Source organism: Hemitrygon akajei, chromosome 4 (genome assembly GCF_048418815.1).
Source record: "Hemitrygon akajei chromosome 4, sHemAka1.3, whole genome shotgun sequence".
Taxonomy (NCBI): Eukaryota; Metazoa; Chordata; class Chondrichthyes; order Myliobatiformes; family Dasyatidae; genus Hemitrygon; species Hemitrygon akajei.
In genome coordinates, this window is record NC_133127.1 from 142,491,238 (window position 1) to 142,511,558 (window position 20,321).

The window sequence follows — 20,321 nt, forward strand, 5'->3', positions numbered from 1 at the left end:
TTAATCCTTGTCCTTCATAACTTTATATAATCCTTCATTTTCAAAAAAAAAGTCAATTCTTCAAAGTAATGTTATAGTCTCTGCCTAATAACTCTCAAGGTGAAAGAAATTCTGATAAATTATCTTTTCACTCTTCTTGGGAAAATTATAAATCTGAAGCTAATGTTTTACCTATTCACTGATTGGATGATACAGAGTGTATGGAGTCCGGTTGGAACGATGTAAGCATTGGAGTGCCCTAAGGATCAGTCCTTCACCTTCAGTTGGCTACAATTTACATTAATAACTTCGAGAAGGTTTGGATGGGCGTGTGCCACAGAGCATAAAATGCCCAATTTGCTGATGATTGAAAGTAGGTGGGAGGGCATGCATACATGGATACAGTGGGATATCAGGAAGTTGAGTGAGTTGGTATAAACTTATCAAATGGAATCTACTGCAGGAAGTAGTAAAAACGTGTGAATGAATGAATTTATTTTAAATTCTGAGTGAATTGAATTATGAATGAATTTATTTAAAATCTTACAACCATCCCACAACATGAGGAAGTAAAAATCTTTGCATTATGACTCCATCGCAATGTGCAGACATGTGAATTTGTAAGTCTAATGGCTTGTAGAAAGAAGCTGTCCCATACCCTGTTGATCCTAGCTTTTACACTGCGATACCGCTTGCCAGATGGAAACAGCTGAAACAGTTTATGGTTGAAGAGACTGGTATCCCCAGTGGTCTTCCAGGCCCTCTTTATGCACCTGATGCTGTAAATGAACTCAATGGAGGGAAGTTCACATCCACCATTCTCTGCAGTGCCCAGCGATCAAGGTCGGTGTAGTTTCCATGCCAGGTGGTGATAACAGCTAGTCAGGATGCTTTCAGTGGTGTGAAAGGTAGTTGGACAGGTACGTAGATAAGAAAGGTTTTGAGGAATATAGGCCAAATGGGATTAGTTTGGATGGGAATCTTGGTCGTGTCACAACCACAGATTCGGCAATTGCGCTCGTGAATGTGCACGTGTCAGCTAATTATTACTTCACTGTGATAATATTTAACTCCATTCATTCCATCATAGTATTTGTTGAGATTTGGACATAGCTACACTTTGCTATCTGCGTTCCACCTTGCTTGAGAAATTGGACTGTCAAGTTAACTGACTCTGAAGACTAGCAGCATTTGTTTTATTCTTAATTGTTCTTTTCAGCCGCAGTGTAGGCTTCGTTTTCCATTTGAGTGTTTTAGTCAATAGCCCTGTTTGGCCTAGCATTTATTGTTTTCTTTTTCCCTTTAACATTATTCACATTAAAGTCTGTGGAATATCGACCCGCTTCAGTGTCTCTCACACCACACTTGGGCCATGTTCGCACTGGCTGACAGGTCAACATGGACCAGTTAAACCTTAGGGCTTTTTCTGTGCTGTATGACTCAGTCTAGAAAGAATCAAAAGGAGAAATGGGGAGAGACTGTAAATGAGTGGAAAACAGGACACTTTGTTCACAAAACACAAAATGATAGTATGCAAATGCAGCAAATAATTAAGAAGTCAAATGTCACTTTGCCCTCTATTGTGAGCAAGCTGGAGTTTAAACATTGACAATCATTACAGTTAAATTTCTATTCTTTGGTGTTTAGAAGAACAGTGGGTGATTTTACTGAAACAAATAAAAACCTAATGGGGCAAGACAAGGTAAATGTTAAGATTACTGCACTCGTGAGAGATTCTTGAATGAGAGGACATAGTAATAAAAGAGCAGTCACTTAAAACCAGGGTGGGTAGGAATTTATTCTCCCTAAGAGTGGTGAATCCTTTGAATTCCTGGAATTCTCTAATCTAGAGAGCTATGGGGGACTTCAAAGAAGGGGTAGATGATTTTTGAGAGATGGAGAACTGAGGTCTATGGGGAACTGATACAGAAGAGTTGAGGTCTATGGGGGAAACAGCCACGATATTTTGTGTGAAGGTCCAAAGAAGTCTTCTGAGGGGTCAGGAGGCCTTCTGCTGTTCCTTTTTTAATTTTGTTCTCATTCTCCTTTTCTAATTTTGTATATACAGTCTAAATCTTTTACCAGCAGGCTGTGTTATGCTGAGAAAAAAAACATTTTCTTCAGTACTTTCTTTGTAATACATCCTCCCATTTCTACTAAATTTCTGGTGAAGTTTTGTTGTTACCTTTCCATGGTTGAGAAATCATCTTTATGATAATGTGCTATAGGTCTACACAATATTCTAAAAGTGTTCCAGTCTATATTTTATACAAGTTCTACATTACTTCATATTTAAGGAATGCAGGATCTTATTTACCTTTTCATAATGCTTTTGCTACACTCTTTAAAATCCCCTTAATACTTTTCTTTTCCAGTAATTTAAATGATTAACATATAAATATACTACTTCTGCAATTTTCTGAAATTATACAGCTTAACCTTGTTGCATCAACTTACCTCACCCACCTTTATCTTTACTATTCCAGTTGAGTTGCTGCTAGATTACCGTCATTAGTAAGATTAAATAAATGCCAAGAACTTTGATTTACACCCAGAAATAAAATCCGCAGAGAACCAATTCTGCTGGGATGAAAGTTTGCCAACTCCTTCTGTGAAAAGCAATTTGCCAGGATCACTGTGCCTGGTACAATCAGGGCATGCCTGTGTGCGGCAGGCTATTTTGAGATCTGTATTGGAACCACAATACGATGTTTTGGCTTGGATGCCTGGAAGACTAAAACATATCTGAATGAATGTGGGATGCCTCCTAATTCACTCGTAGTTAAGATACTGTACGTTGCATTGTAAAATTTGAACGTCTGGTGTCAACTCCAGCAGAGTGAATGGACAAAAGTTAATTCTACTTGCTATGAAAATCCTTCTACAGGAAAACAAAGGGAAAGAATCGGAATTTGGTTTGCAAAGTAACATGGTTTTGCTTCCAAAAAGTCTGCCGTAATTTCTTCAGATTGCTTTTCACCTCAGATGTGGTTTAGTACAACCCACTCCTTTCTCCATCATACTCTTACATGTCCACTCTGACATTACCTTCTCCCTCACATTGATGTCTCTTATCATCATTGTACTCCCCTTCTCATCTCTGTTGTCTGATCACAAAGAGCATCCGGGACAGTCATCAGGTTTCCCCACACACAGCCTACCAACTTCCCAAAGCATTTTTAATAATATCAATAACACAAGAAAGTCTACAGATGTCGCAGATACAGAGTAAGAAGGGTTTCGACCCAAAGCGTCGACTGTTTATTCATTTCCATAGATGCTGCTTGACCTGCTGAGTTCCTCCAGCACCTTTGTATGTGTTGCTTTAATAACCTCAATGACATACGCTATATGAGCACATTCCTTAGCAGGAACAACCATATCTCCAGTTTACCCCCATTACTACCAGAAAGAATGTTTGAAATCAGCTGTATAACTTGAACAAAAGCCTGACACCATTGTGCTTTGGACCTCTTTCAGGGACAATGGAGTGTTCACAAGTCTAGAGCTGACAAAGCAACGTGTTCACAAGTCTAGAGCTGACAAAGCAACAGTCAGTGTGTGTCTATTATGATTAACAGTTGGCCTTCATCTGTGATAGGATGTTGCTGACAAAAGCTTCATAGAAAATTGACACAGGACCCTGTGTTGTATTGGTTTGACATGCCTTCTTAGTGCTAAAGAATTCCTTGGCCTGACTAGTATTAAAAAGTGAAATATCTATTCTGTTGGAGCATGTGGGCAGTGACTTCAAACTTGGTCTCAAATGCCACAAAACTTCTGGCTTGACGTCACCACAGTTTCATTAGGAGTGAGTTCACCTCTGAAGTGAAAACTAGCAGCCTTATAGCAAATAAATACAGCTTTGGGCATGGAAGAAAAATTGCACCCAAATTGCACTTGATATTGAATTGCTTAGGATATAGTTCAAGATTCCAGTAAAAAATAATTTATCATCATAAATGGAAAAGTTTCATGAACCAACAGTTCTGCAGTCTAATAGGATGTAATTGTTGCTGATTTCTGTCATCTGAAGTATTTGTGGGTGGCAAACCTGCAACTTCAATCAGATGAAAATTGATTTTTCACCAAAAATAACCATTTTCAATAAGGATTCATTCTTTTTGTGCATCATCTGAAATTGCCATAGAGCTATATTGAACTTGTAATTACTTTCATTGCAAATTGAAGTCTATTTTTAATAAGCTGAAGATCTTTCAGTGTGAAAATCTTTCATAACGTGCCTTCTGACGGCATGTGTACAAGCTGAGTAACTTTGCCCTTGACCATTGCAAAATCAAACACTCGCTGTGTTGACGACATGATGTGCTTTCAGAATCAGAGTCAAAATTAAGTTTAATATCACTGGCATATGTTATGAAATTTGTTATTTTGTGGCAGCAATACATTGCAATGCTTAATAATAATAAAAATAATTAAAAATAAGAAATATACAGTAATTTAAAAATTAAATTAAGTAAGTATTTCAAAAATAGGGCAAAAAATTGAGGTTGTGTACATGGCTTTAATGTCCAGATTCAGAAATCTGATGGTGGAGGAGAAGAAGCTACTCTTAAAGCAATGAGTGCTGTCTTCAGGCTCCTATACCTCTTTGTTGATCTTAGCAGTGAGAAGATGGGACATTCTGAGTGGTGGGAGTTCTTAATGATGGATGCTGCCTTTTGAGGCATCAGCTTTTGAAGATGTCCTTGAATGCCATAGATCTAGCTGTCAAAAAACTATGAATCTCCTGGTTTAGTGTTTTGGTTTGGGTCTGTCTGGTATGTTCTTGATTGCGCACACTCTTCCACACAGGTCTTGATAAAGTCAGTGACAACTGTGACATATTCATTAAGATTCGATGATGGATCAGTAAGTATTGTCCAATCCCTGACTCAAAGCGGTCCTGGAAGCGTTCCTCTGTCTCTCTTGATTCTCCTGGTCCTCATCATTGGTGCTGTAGTATTTAGTCTCTGCGGAGAGTATATGTACAGCCAGGTGATTGGACTTTCCAAAGTGTGAACATGGGATAGCATGGTAATAGTTATTGTTGGTGGTTTAACAGTGGTCAAGAGCGTTGTCTCCTCTGGATCCACAGGGGGAATATTGTCAGTAGTTGATCAGAGACTTCTGCAAGCTGGCTTGATTAGTTTTGTTGCTGATGTAATCTTCTGAATTTTCTTAAAATAATGCAAAATACAGCAGAAAATATTTAAATTTTCTGATGAAGGGTCTTAGACTGGAAATGTTACCTCTGTTTCTCATTCTACAGTTGCTGCCTGACTTGCTCATTATTTCTTGTATTTTCAGTTATATTTCAATTCCCCAACTTTTCTCTTGATTCAGAGGTTCAAGCTTCTAATTTCACTAGGATATGAATCACTTTCTCTTTACCTTGCAAAATATAGTAAGATAGTAGGTTAATATCTACTATCTACAAAATAAGTGTGAGGTGCTACATTTTGGTAGGACTAATCAAAATAGGACATACATGGTAAATGGTAGGGCATTGAGGAATGCAGTAGAACAGAGTGATCTAGGAATAATGGTGCATAGTTCCCTGAAAGTGGAATCTCATGTGGATAGGGTGGTGAAGAAAGCTTTTGGTATGCTGGCCTTTATAAATCAGAGCATTGAGTATAGGAGTTGGGATGTAATGGTAAAATTGTACAAGGCATTGGTGAGGCCAAATTTGGAGTATTGTGTACAGTTCTGGTCACCGAATTATAGGAAAGATGTCAACAAAATAGAGAGAGTACAGAGGAGATTTACTAGAATGTTACCTGGGTTTCAGCACCTAAGTTACAGGGAAAGATTGAACAAATTAGGTCTTTATTCTTTGGAGCGTAGAAGGTTGAGGGGGGACTTGATAGAGGTATTTAAAATTATGAGGGGGGACTTGATAGAGGTATTTAAAATTATGAGGGGGATAGATAGAGTTGACGTGGATAGGCTTTTTGCATTGAGAGTAGGGGAGATTCAAACAAGAGGACATGAATTGAGAGTTAGGGGTAACACGAGGTGGAATTTCTTTACTCAGAGAGTGGTAACTGTGTGGAACGAGATTCCAGTAGAAGTGGTAAAGGCAAGTTCAATATTGTCATTTTTTAAAAAAAAATGGATAGGGGTATGGACAGGAAAGGAATGGAGGGTTATGGGCTGAGTGCAGGTCGGTGGGACTAGGTGAGAGTAAGCGTTCGGCACAGACTAGAAGGGCCGAGATGGCCTGATTCTGTGCTGTAATTGTTAAACGGTTACATGGTTAAAGTCCCAACCTATTCAAACTTTCCCTGTAACTCAAGTCCTCAAGTCCTGGCAACATCCTTGTACAGTTTCTCTGTACACTTTCAACGTTATTGATCCTGTAGATAGGCGAGCAGAACTGCACACAATACTCCAAATTAGACCTCACCAAATGTCTTACACCACTTCAACATCGCAACTCCTGTATTCAATACTTTGATTTACGAAGGCCAAAGTATTGGCCAACATCCACTGTCTTGTCTTCATTAACTTTCCTGGAAACGTCCTCAAACTCTGTAAAATTGTTTGGACATGACTTACCATACACAGAGCCATGTTAACACAGAGGCAGGTTCGGTATTGTCATTTAAAGTAAAATTGGATAGGTATATGGAGAGGAACGGAATGGAGGGTTATGGGCTGAGTGCGGGTCAGTGGGACTAGGTGAGAGTAAGCGTTCGGCACGGACTAGAAGGGCTGAGATGGCCTGTTTCCGTGCAGTAATTGTTATACGGTTACTGTATGCACTCCATCATCCCTTTGTTGGATTTGTTTCATAAAATAAGTAAATGATAGAAAATGATCCCCAATCCTGGATTAAAAATGCAAACGCCAGGAGAGCTCCTGCAATATGCACACATGCAGTTAAGGGGGAAGCTCAAGGGGCCTGTAATTAAGTGTTAAACTTGTTTAACATGGGGTAGGCAGCAGATGGACTGACCAATTAATCGTTTAATTTTGAGATCTGATAGAAATTTCATCTGGGATTTAGGTGGGATCAGCATGTAAAATTACTCCTGACTTTCTCAGAAACTCAGATTTGATTAATGTATATTTCAGAAAGCCATCATTTACAATATAGCACCCTGCCAAAGTATGTCAGCAATGTTCTGTGAACATATCTTTCATCTGCAATACAGGTTGAATACCCCTTTTCAAAAATCCAAACTCTGAAAACTTCTGAAATCCGAGATTTATTTGAGTGCTAACGTGACATCAGAAATGGAAAATCCCACAAGGTCCAGGGAAGGCTCCAAGGTGATGTGCAGGTCTCTGAAAAATCGAAAAACATTGCATAAAGCAAAAACTGAAGATCTTGGTCATGTATTGAAAAAGTGGATTCCTCAGCGTAGGAGTAAACATATGCTGGTCGTGAAACAAGCAAATATTTGTCACGATGAACTGGAAATTGAAAGCAATTGTGAATATTCAGCAGGCTGGTTGCAGAAATTTAAGAAAATTTAAATTTTTAAATATCTGTGGTGATAAAAGCGTCTGCTGAAGCAACCAAGAAATTCATTGATGAGTTTGCCATGATCGTCACTGATGAAAATCTAACACCAGAACAAGTCTACAATGTAGATCGTTTTTATATCTTACATAAAAGCTAAAAAAAGTAAAATACAGATACAGTGTATTGTAACATTTTCTTCAAAACACTTAATCGTAGGTGGAGACTGAAAACCTGCCGTTGTTTGTTGTTCAGTTGCTGATGCTGATTCTCCCAATGCTGCTGTTATCCTGAACACATTGTATATTCATTCTATTAATAGGATTTTTACATATGTGTAAAGAACAAGTATAAGACAAAGGCTGCTTACAGGAAGCACCTAAATTCAGAGTCGGAAATTATGGTGACCCCAGCCTATCTCATTATATATTCCAAAATCTGAAAAAAATCCAAAATCCGAAACATTTCCAGCCCCAAGCATTTTCATCAAAGCTTGTATATATACTTATGATAAATAGCTAGAGGTGTGCTGCTCCCCAGCCATTGGCTTTATCCAACTTTTCCTCTGCAATGTACCGTTTCCATAGATAATGGAATCCCCTGGTACTTCAAGTGACCTTATGTGCAAATCTAGAATGTGATTCTTAGTTGGTTCTTTGGAAGTGGTCATTGTAACAACTTAACCTATTCATGTTCCTATCCAAAGGAGGTAACTGGATATTTAAAAAATGGAATACGGACCAGATATTGAACTTTTCAGACGATTTTGATAGGTACATGGCTCAGAGGGGTATGGAGGGCTATGGTCCTGGTACAAATTGATAGGACTAGGCAGAATAATAATTTGGCATATACTGGATGGACTGCAGAGCCTGTTTCTATGCTGTAGTGTTCCATGACTCTATAATTACAACTATATAGGACTCTGGTCAGACCCCACTTGGAGTACTGTGCTCAGTTCTGGTCACCTCTCTGCAGGCAGGATGTGGAAACCATAGAAAGGGTGTAGAGGAGATTTACTAGGATGTTGCCTGGATTGGCAAGCATAACTTATGAGAATACGTTGAGTGAACTTGGCCCTTTGTCCTTGGAGCGTCGTAAGATGAGAGGTGACCTGATAGAGGTGCATAAGATGATGAGAGGCATTGATTGCGTGGATAGTCAGAGGCTTTTTCCCAGGGATGAAATGGCTAACATGAGAGGACGCAGTTTCAAGGCGCTTGTACAGAGGAGGTGTCAAGGCTAAGTTTTTTACGCAGGGAGTGGTGAGTGCGTGGAATGGGCTGCCAGCGATGGTGGTGGAGGCGGATACAATAGGGTCTTTTAGGAGGCACCTGGATAGGTACATGGAGCTTAGAAAAATAGAGGGGTATGGGTAACCCGAGGTAATTTCTAAAGTAAGTAAGTACATGTTCGGCCCAGCATTGTGGGCTGAAGGGCCTGTATTGTGCTGTAGGTTTTCTTTGTTCTGTGTTTATAATTCTATATTCCCATTTCTACAACTTATTCAAGAAAGATAGACATAGGTTCGACTTGTCTTCTGAGACCTTGTTTGTTCAAAGGACCTGAAAGTGCCTTTGATCCTTAATAGCATTACATACTGTAGCCATGAATTTAACTTTTGACACATAGTAGAATGTTGCACTCAGTAGTTACAATCACCTTAAAAAACACATGCACAAAGTGTGGGTGATTTAATGAATATCACAGTATGAGAACTTTCATTATTAGCTGAAGTGTATTATTCCAATGTGACTGGCTTTGTTGTGCTTTGTGTTTAATGAGCACCTCAGAATTATTATCAGCCAACTGAAAAGGTAGTGACAATGTTCACAAGGGTCTGTATCTATTAATATAACACTAACTGAAGCACTTCGATGGAAAAGACAATCTAGTGTTTATGGTACTCTTGGCAGAGACAAACGGAGTTAACTCCAGAAGCTTCTTTAAATGATTATTTGACCTCCTATAAATGTAGTTTTCTGACTGCCAGTTCTGACAGCAGTGCCACAGAGATTAGCACATCTAGCTGAAGAGACGGTGCTTCAATATCACAAATATCACATGACATATAACCAGTGGTTGACAGCCAGAAAATAAATACACATACTGATATGCGGCGCAGAGTTACTTATTGATCTCTGCCATATTTGTTTAGGAATGGCAGGGAGAGCTCCAGAATTGGTGTTAGTTCTTCAGAACTGGTGATCAAAGAATCATCCATTGCAAACAGCACCTCCTGCTAGAAAATGTAATTGAATGAATAAAATACAAACTGAATTCAGCTGATATGCTGCCAGTACTCAAGTAATTTGCTGAATCTGTCAAACTCTCATTAGGAGAATGTACACAGGGTATATTTGTTGAAATTTGCAAGAATTTAAATGGCTGCCTTTTGAAGGGCCACATGCAGGCAAACATTGTGAGCATGTGATAGTCTATGACCACTCGACATTTTTGTTGGCGAATTATTGAAGAGATCCATTCTCCTGCTGCCGTCCTCTCACCACACCCCTGCCCACTTGGACCAGGTGACGTAGCTGTGGCTGACCCATGCAGCCCTGAGTGAGAATCAAAGCCAAGAAGGGGAAAAAACATTCTGTTGGGAATAATATTATTTAGCATTGTATTATAATGTGCGAAGTTGTAAACAAGAGAAGAAATGAATGTAATGATTGTTCACCAATGTCATTAACAAGAGATTTAAGCTAATGGTTTGAAAGTAATTCATCTTTGGACATATTTTAGATTTATTAAGGAATGGATATAAATATTTTAATTGTGTAATGATCCCTTTGTAAATAGTAAGTTTAATATGAGTTAGAGAGATATTGTCTTTATTTTGGCATTTGGAATATTTGCATCATGGTTCTAGTTTCTAATGCAGTAACAACTGGAGTTCAGGATTGTTAAAGGGGCTTACTAGCTTTTAATAAAAATCCAATGGGTACCAGTGCTTGAATTCTTAGACTCTGTTCCCCTGAGTGTCGAGACATTTTTATCTATGGGATTACATAACCACTACAACTGGTTTAAGTCACAGGATATATGTATGAACGCTCTCCTTTCTTCCTCAGAGGATATGTGGAATGCAGCCAGTAACCGCAAAGCAGCCAGTAGTAACTGCAAGCTTAATCTGCTGCTGACTTTCGATAGACGTCCTCCAGGTGTCAGAATTTGCATGTGAACTGCTGAAGTAATTCCAAGTCGCAATAAAAAAACCTTCGAAAGTGCCTAAAACTTTTGAGCAGAACTTTAGGGGGGATAAAATAACTTCAATAAGCTTGATAAATCTTCAATTACATCATGGCTTTGAGATTTTATGCTGTAAACTAGCCCATCAGATGTCATGGAATAAGGGTTCTTAATAGTATAGTAATATTTGGAATGGTCTTTTCAGGCATAGAAATGTTTATAAACTATTCAGGAAACTGCTTTTGGGAGGACAGAAGGTGGTGGCCATATTTTTAACAACTGCCACCATTTGTTCATTCTTTCTTGACATAAGCCAAAGCCTATACTTTCCCCTTGCACTGTTCCAGTAGCTCCATTTCATTTTGAGATTAATTAATTTGGAGTTGAAGATTCTAGGATTACTGCATGGCACAGAATGATCCACAAGGAAATGGATCATGAGGTCTTGCAAAGGAAAAGTATGGGCCATGGCCTGTGTTAAGAAAGATCTAACGAATTGCCTCCTGATTGTTTTTAGATGCTTAAGGGTCTTTAAACTACCGTTAAACATCTTTGCCAAAGAGATTTGAAAACAATTTGTTTCAAACTATTAAAAAGAATAAAAATCATTAAAATATAAAAGAATAAATATAATTTTAAGCACCTTAAAATATTCAAATTAATTAATGTCAAGATAATTAAAACATTAAAGTAACTACTTTTATGCACTTCTATTTTTACTCAAGGTTAATGGATCCCATTAAAATGAATGTGATTGTTTTCATTTATTTGTGCCCTTCCTGACAACATGCACCTCTGTCCTGATCAGCTATCAAGGTCACAATGACTGCCCTAGTTTACTCACCTCCCTCCCTTCTCCCAACCCCAATGCTACTGAGACCCCAGATCGAGCCCTGTTACTTTCCATATTTTCATTTGCTTGTTGGTACTTAGGAACATTTGCTTTTGACAAAGGGCGGTGTCTGAGACCTGGGGCCTCCTGAATTCCTGACTATAACTAGGACAGGTTCATCACTGAAATGTGACAGGGCAACTCTTCAGCACAATATTGAAGATGTGGATGAAACTTCCAAATTCACATAACTTCAAATCCAGCCATGCTGAATGTAAACCATAAAATGATTGTTGAGCATGTTGTACAAATATACAATACAATAATGTATTGTTTGCCTCTACATATATTTAGTGTTCATAGATCACTGACTCTTGCTGACAATCAGTTATGTGAGGCAGTCAGGAATTAGGACCAAATCAGATATTGCACTGGTAAGTTCAAATGCTAAAGGCTCAGTCAAAGTCTCTAGGTCATGTCCGTAGCAGACAGCCTACAGCTTTAGTAAACATTTTCCAGCCAACAGAATAGTCTGGAAAGGAAATTGTGCTGATGCAAGCCCCTTGGGAGGGTGGGGGGAATTAAGGGAGGGTTTGTGGTGGGGGAGGGGATGAGGTGGGTAGCATTTCAACTCCATGAAGGTTACATCCTCGTAAAGAAACCTGAAGAGCACCCAGTGTAGGTCACCTGGCAGCAAGATTAGAACTTTCCTGAGCCCATGGATCAAGCTTAAGGCACATTCACAGGAAGGAGTACAGGTCAGTCCTGTGCTGCAGTTCTTATTTTATCTGCCTTTGAGTAATTTTGTTCCGGTATTCCCCATTGTTAGAAATTAAGGCAAGGCCAAAGAAATCAGCCATTTTATAAGGCTTTCTAAACCAGGCGCGCTTCCACTTTCCACTTAGAAACGCAAGAGCAACATTACAATCTGTGCAACCAAGTCAGACTGCAATGCAGACTGCTGACAGTCAAGTGCAATTGACTTGGAAATTTGCTCTGATTCATGAAGCTGTTCTGCAGTTGAGAGTAAGCACTGCACTGCAGGTCAGTGTGCTTGACATGCTAATGCCCCAAGGGTCGCTGCAGGCTACTGTTACTCTGATGGGACTCCCCCTCTGAGCAGCATAGCAGCTGTCATCAAATGTATAATGCTACAGCTGTGATTTCTAAGTATAATATTATCAAACTCTGCTTGTATTATTGCACTTCTTTACCTTGAGGTGCATGACAAAATAGGCCCAAGCAAACATGGTTTCATGAAGGGAAGATCCTGCCTCACCAACCTATTGGAATTTTTTGAGGTAATCTCAAATAAGATTGACAAGGGAGAGGCTGTGTATGTTGTGTATTTGGATTTCCAAAAGGCCTTTGATAAGGTGCAGCATAAGAGACTGCTTAATAAGATGAGGGCCCATGGAATTACAGGAAGGATATTGGAATGGGTGGAGCATTGGCTGATAGGCAGAAAGCAAAGAGTGGGAATATAAGGATCCTATTCTGGTTGGTTGCCGGTTACTAGTGGTGTTCAGCAGAGGTCGGTGTTGGGGCCTCTTTTTACACTGTATATCGACAATTTAGATTATGGATTAAATGGTTTTGTGGCTAAATTTGCGGATGACTCCAACATAGGTGGAGGAGCAGGAAGTGTTGAGGCAATGGAAAGGTTGCAGAGAGACTTAGTCAGTTTAGCAAAGAAATGGCAGATGAGATATAATGTTGAGAGATGTACGGTTGTACATTTGTACATTTTGGAAGAAGAAACAATCGGGCAGATTATTATTTAAATGGGGAGAAAATTCAAAACTCGGAAGTGCAAAGGGAGTTGGGGGTCCTCGTGCAGGATACCCTAAAGGTTAACCACCAGGTTGGATCGGCAGTAAGGAAAGCGAATGCTATGTTGGCATTCATTTCAAGAGGAATAGCGTATAAGAGTAAGGAGGTGTTGATGAGGCTCTATGGGGCACTGGTGAGACCCCATTTGGAATACTGTGTGCAGTTTTGGGCCCCCTATCTTAGAAACAATGTGCTGATGTTGGAGAGAGTTCAGAGAAGATTCACTAGGATGATTCCTGGAATGCAGGGACTAACATATGAGGAGTGTTTGTTGGCTCTTGGATTGTATTCATTAGAGTATAGAAGAATGAGAGGGGATCTTATAGAAACATTTCAAATGTTGAAAGGGTTGGACAGAGTAATGTGGAAAGGTTGTTTCCCTTGGTGGGTGAGTCCAGGACAAGAGGTCACAGTCTTAGAATTAGAGGGTACCCATTTAAAACAGAGATGAGGAGAAATTTTTTTAGCCAGAGGGTTGTGGATTTATGGAATTCGTTGCCACATACAGCTGTGGAGGCTCAATCATTGAGGGTGTTTAAGGAGGAGATTGATAGGTATCTAATTAGTCAGGGTATCAAGGGATATGGGGAAAAAGCTGGAAATTGGAACTAGATGGGAGAATAGCTCATGGTGGAGTGGCGGAGCAGACTCGATGGGCCGAATGGCCTACTTCTGCTCCTTTGTCTTGTGATCATCTTATCTATTTTCAACAGAATGCATCGCTACTGTATTCCATCGCTAACATTGGCATCATGAAGTTGATACCAAAACACTAGTGAAGACAGGGTAGTACAAAGAATTCAAAGTACATTTATTATCAAAATTTGTATAAATTATACAACCTTGTGATTCATCTGCTTACAGACAGCAACAAACCAAGAAACTCAAAAGAAGGGTTTAGGGGAAACTATAGAGTGAGTGACACACCACAAAATGTTGGAGGAACTCAGCAGGTCAGGCCGAGACCCTTCTTTGGGACTGGGAAGTAGGGAGTTTGTTCCAGGGAGTAACATCGAGGCAGCTGATGACTCTGATGTGTGAAGTACAACAATGATGCATTGAATCAGATCAGAAGAACAGCAGATTTTTCAATAAAAGGGACATTGGACTTCAAGCAACAGCATAGACAGGATTAGGCAAGGACAGGATATGGAAAGGGGCAGGCAAGACAAAGGGAGGCTTAAGACAAGGATAGTGATTTTTACTGTGTGCATTTCATCAATAGAGGAGACCAGTTAAGACAGAGGTAGAGGATGGGAAGGACTGAGTTATACAAGGTGGAAGATGGGAAGACAGAAGCAGAATGTTCTGGTAGTAATGATGAAGGGTCTCGGTCTGAAACATCAACTGTTTGTTCCCCTCCTTTACCTGCTGAATTCCTCCAGCATTTTATGGTTGTTGTTCAGATAGTAGCAAGCCGCGAATACATAGAACATAAGTTTATTGTCTAGGCACAACCACCTTGACTACAGTCAGAACTTGACCCACTGGCTCGATGTGGTCAGATCTAGCTTTTGCAAACTGGATTTCTGAGCGTCATTTAGAACTCTTGAACATCTTTATCTCCTCTGACTGTTTTATATTATGATTCTGTGACCCTGGCTTGGTAGTAGCTCATTTCAACAGGACCTGATCCAACGATGAACACGATAAGCCCACACAGAGATCAGAGGGCATACTGAATGTTTGATGTGGAATATTGATGTAAATTGGAGCAAACATGTAGATAGACAGGCTGGGATGCAAAGCTTTAAGTAGCTCTGGTTATTCTGTATGAATCTGTGTAAAGCTCGGCACATTTGAGAGTTAAACTGCAGCCTTTAGTGGAGTGTCATGCATACAAGATAAGGTTGATAAACAGGAGGTGCAAGAATTGTGGTAATGGTAAAAAAGAATAAGTAATTCCTGAAGATTCACAAACTGCTTTCAAATATTGATGAATTCCTCCAAGGAGAATCCCATGAATCTAAGTAGCTGAAGAGGGGAATGGTTATTGTAGAATAGTTGCAACATGATTATTAGAATTCTAACTGTTCTAGCTGCTTTTTATAGATGGTAACATGAAAATGTGCTTTATACATTAACTTACTATGCTTACAGTGCAAATTTATCTTGATGTTTTACAAATTTCACTCTGGATTTTTGATCATGAAAAAATGCACCAGTAAAAGGAAGCAATAAGATTAACATCTATAACCTTATCCTTCATTACTTGCAATAAACATGCAATGTTAGAACACTTGTGTGTATGCTTCTCTTCAAAACACTTTGTTCCATTGAAGTTAATCACTTTAACCTATAGATAAAACCTGTGTTATTGCACTAGATAGCAGGCTTCTCTGGCTGTTAAAAGCGTTTGTACTGAAGTTCCATTTCCTGGAATGCAAAACTTCTTGCTTCCTTGAATTTTTATACTTTGTGGGGTTTTCTGTTGGTCCTTTCATGAATTAAATCCACCACCCAGTTGACTTCTATTCCAGCTGGGATACAATTTGGATGCCCTTTGACAGTATTCATAGCTCAGAGATCTAAGGACTGGAGCCATACTTAATGACCTTTTTTTGATTCCCTAAATCTTCCAAGAGTAAACACTACCTGCAGCAGTCACATTGACAACAACTGTCAAGTAACACTTCATAGCACAAACACACAGAGAGCCAGACGTCCTATGAACAGGCAGCAAAATGGGCCTTTGAATATCAGCAGCTTAATGCTAAGGGAACACCCTTTGACCCCTGGAGAATTTAAATTTGATGTTCCCTTATTTTGGGTGATTGGTTTCTTTGAAAATGCTTGTTTTATTAAAATGCGTTAAATGTGAGAAAAGATGGTGCTACATGTTCTATGGCTCAGCTTGATGTGACGTGTGATGTTTGGTAAGCAGCTAAAGCCTCGTACCAAGTTCTTCGGTACATTTTGATTTCAGCTTTAGTGGATCAGATCACCACTACTGCCACATTACTCTGATTAGAACTGAACAAAGGTGGATAAAGGGCACCATCTTTGTGCATCAGATTGCTTCAGATACAAGCACATTTATCACCACATTCACCTTCCGCCACCATATTTTAAAAAAAGTCATCTGACTATTCTTTATTTCCTCTTTATTTCTTGCTGAGGAAGAAGGAAATGAGTATCCCAGTTTTCCTCACACTGCGGAGAATGAGATGCACAGGCTTACTTGCAAATGCAGACTATGCTTGTCTGACCACGTGAGAGGCTCTGACTGGAGAACTTGGATTATGCTCCTCTTAACTCAAAATCATACAATCTGGCAAAGCAGCGTATATCAAAGTCATTAAAGATGATGCTCTGATGGGACAAAGTTGACCATAATAGCATTAGCAGAATATTGTTTCATTTGTTGTGATGTGCAGTGTGGAAATTGCCCTCACTTAGGAGAAAAAAAGTGGCTTCTAGTGAAAACACAGTGTGAAGTTTTGCAGGGAGGAAACTGCCAAAGGCCATTGTTGCCAGCTGAAATAAAGTATAAGCTAGAAGTGAAAGATCAGTGTCCTCTCTGATGGATGTTTACCTTGTATGTTCTATACAGGGTTGATATTCAAATCTCTCTCCACCCCATGGTTTCGACACCAAGTACCTCAGATTTTGCCTCTGCCTTATGGGAATGGAGTAGTGAGTGCATGCAGTCCACTGCTGTGTGTAGTGATTGCAAGGAATTTATAGGTAAATAAACAAGGATGTAAAGAATACTTCGATGGCTGAGGTGATCCAATTTGAATATAAAATTAAATGGAATGGAAAGTTGGTGTTCTAGGTCGGGAACCTGTGTCAGGGGTCATGAATGGCTTTCCCACCGCCACTCATGACCCCTGTCACCAGTAGCTTGTGACAAATTCCATTTCCCAACCCTCTTCACCCTCTTCCCATCCCGCTATTGATATTGCTTTCCATTTGTGATCCTGACTGTTGGCTTTAATCCCCTCCCTGGCTTCAAAATTCACCTATATGTTCCTCACCCTTGTACTTCTGATGACAGTTTTATCAAACACTATCCACCATCCTGGTCACAACACCAGACACCCCAGCTCACCCTTGAGCCTTGCTACTGATCTCCTACTGTCTTCCAATTGACTCCACAAACTCCGGTCTTTTCTCCCCCTTGACATCCCTATGCTTTCCTTCCACTGCTACCTACTCTCCTGCAGAATTCAGAACTGACTGCTTTCCCCTGTGTATTCTTCAGTGTTGAAGCATATTATGTAAGACCTGTTCATTAGTGTACGATGCACTGGAATTTGCACCAGGGTTCTCTGAAATAAAGTACTCATTACCTTGCTGGCAGTGAGTTCAATATGCCTTAATAAATGCTGGAAATGATGATAGGTCTTGATTTAGTGATTAAGGTCAAGGTAGAGGTGTTTCTAAATGTCATTCCCAGGGTAATGGTGGATGGAAATGTCTGGACCTTAGAGATGCCATTACACACATATTTGGTGTTTTTTCAACAACTCTTACATACTGCTAGATATAAGAGAGTACAGTATCATTACTGTGTGTAACTGTTGTAAGCAGCAAATAGAGATTTGGTAAATATTCCAATCAAAAGTGGGGCAGATTCCGATCGGTACTTAACTTTTTTGTATTTACAGCTTTTATTGTTTGCCATCAGTCCCACAATTACACTTGTCCTATAGATCAGTTTGTCTCATTACTTGTCCGTGATGCCGTACAAATCCCTAACTTTCATTTGTTTTTCTTTGTTGCATCCTCAGGTCCTCCCCTGCCTTGCTCCACTGCTTCATCGACCCCAGTGGAGCAGTACATCTCCCCTCCCCCTCCTCCTGAAGTCAACGAGAGCCAGCGAAGGTTGCTCAGCAATAAGATGACCCAGTCGACCCCAGATTCTGACTCTGATGAGGAGTTTGTCCCCAATTCTTTCTTAGTTAAAACTGACTCTGGAAGCCTGTATGTTCCCACAAATGGTAAGTTGGTTTTTACTGTATTTGCCTTACTTGAAGTTAACGTGCCTTCTGTCCTATTGCTGTGCTTATAGAATAGCAAGTAACACAAAAGACAAAATTATTATTAACCTCAAATAATTCCAGTAAACTGCGAGTCTGCATTGCAATTTTATGTTAACTAGTTGGCTGAAGTTTTTCAAAATTAGAAACTGAACTAATAAATTAGAATAGTTTTGTTGCCTTGCATAAATATACCTTCTTATGTTGATTTTAAACTGAATTGATTCTAGTTGTTGCACGTTTGTCTTCTATGACATTTCCTCAGCACCTCTTACAGTTTTAAGGAAAGAGCAGAGACGTACCAAGTGCCTAATTTTCAAAAGTTGCTGTTGCATAAAACCACAAGACCTTTGATCCACTTTGAGCAGATCATTGGTTGGTTTGGGCAATTATTTTGATGCTTCTAAACAGATTTGCATTGGAAATATAAAATTAGCTATTTTTTCTGGTTTGTACTATCAATAACAATCTGCAGGTTTCATGTGCTTCCTATGTAAAAGTGAGCCTCTTAATGCTCAAGTTCTTAGATATCAGCATGTTAATTTTCAAAAAGGAATTGAAGGGAAAAGACATCATAACAATGATTGTATAATTATTGTATTTTGTGGAAATTTCATATGCACATAGAGGCAATCATATCTGCTACATGTTAATGCTTCAATATGACTTACTTGACCTCTGAGCTGGTCCCTGGATGCCTTTAGGTTCTGAAAGGGTTGATATAGAGGACAAAGTGCTTTACTTTTAATGGCTGCATGGCTGGTTTCCAGTAATAGGGCAAGCAATAATCTAGACTCTAAGGATCATGATAATACCTCAAAAAAAGAGGACAAGACTGTGAAGAATTTAAATTTGAGGATAATGGCCCAGTATAGGAAATCTGTGTTGCTAGACAAAGATAAATGGGTTTGTGGAGCCTGTTCAGGGTAAGACCGGGCAGCAAGTCCTGGAATAGATTATGTTTTGAAAGATGATGAGAAGAAATTTTCAGAAGTGAAACCTTGAGGTGAAAGCAATCTGTGAAAGAAGTTTTCATCAGTGATGGAGTGATATCCATAGGAGCTTGAGATTAAAAAGCTCTACTAAATTGAACTGAATGCCAAGATTGAGCACCAAGGTCCTCAGATTGAATAAACAGCCAGAAAGATTTGAGGCTGTTGATACTAGCTGGAACCAAACAAGATACTGATGTTAAACTGCAGGAAAACACAACAGGCCAAATCCTAACATTAGACAAGAAATTGATACAATCTTGCTCTATAAATTTATTCTAGGTTCCTGGTATATACCTCCCACTTCACATGCAGCAAGATTCCACTAATAAGACTTTGAAAATAACCAGGCTATGTTTTTGGTGATGTGGTTGAAGGATAAAGATTGGCCAGAGCATTGAGAAACTCTGTATTCTGCACATTTTCTGCTTATCTCAGCTGAAATTTGCTAAATTATCTCTGATCCAAGTATCCAGAATCTCATGTTTTATCAATGCAATGGAAAATAGCAGGCACTAAGGAGCCACATAAGTCACAAGCTATTATTTTCTGAAGAGAAGGGAAGAACATTTCCAGGAGACATGAAAATAAATTGGAAAAAGATAAAGCAGTATTTTTATTAATAACTGTGCTCAAAAGTAGAAAGGCATCACAGGATTCTTCACAGAGCTATTGTTTATAACTAACAGTAGAAAGCTTGGATTAGATGGACTCTGTGATGAACCTAGTGCCTCAATCTACCATGATACTCCAGATCCTCATCATCTTAAGTCCCATTCTTTCAAAGTTCAAAGTAAATTTATTATCAAAGTACATGAAGAGTATGTCACCATGTATAACCCTGAATTCATTTTCTTGCCAGTATTCTCAATAAGTCTATAGAATAATAACCATAACAGAATCAATGAAAGACCACTCAACTTGGGCATTCAACCAGACTGCAGTAGTCAATAAACTGTGCAAATACAAAAAGAAAGAACTAATGATAATAAATAAATAAATAAATAAGCAATAAATGTCGAGAACATGTG

At 39.2% G+C, this 20,321-nt stretch overlaps 1 protein-coding gene across 3 annotated transcripts in view; it reads left to right on the plus strand.

Moving 5' to 3' along the window:
- Positions 1–20,321, plus strand: part of tenm4 (teneurin transmembrane protein 4) — a 2,228,071-nt gene that overhangs the window by 1,806,976 nt on the left and 400,774 nt on the right. For all 3 annotated transcript variants that reach the window (XM_073043455.1, XM_073043454.1, XM_073043453.1), the window contains one exon: positions 18,050–18,259. In XM_073043455.1, coding sequence (XP_072899556.1) covers positions 18,050–18,259 — 210 coding nt within the window. The remainder of the gene's footprint in view (positions 1–18,049; positions 18,260–20,321) is intronic.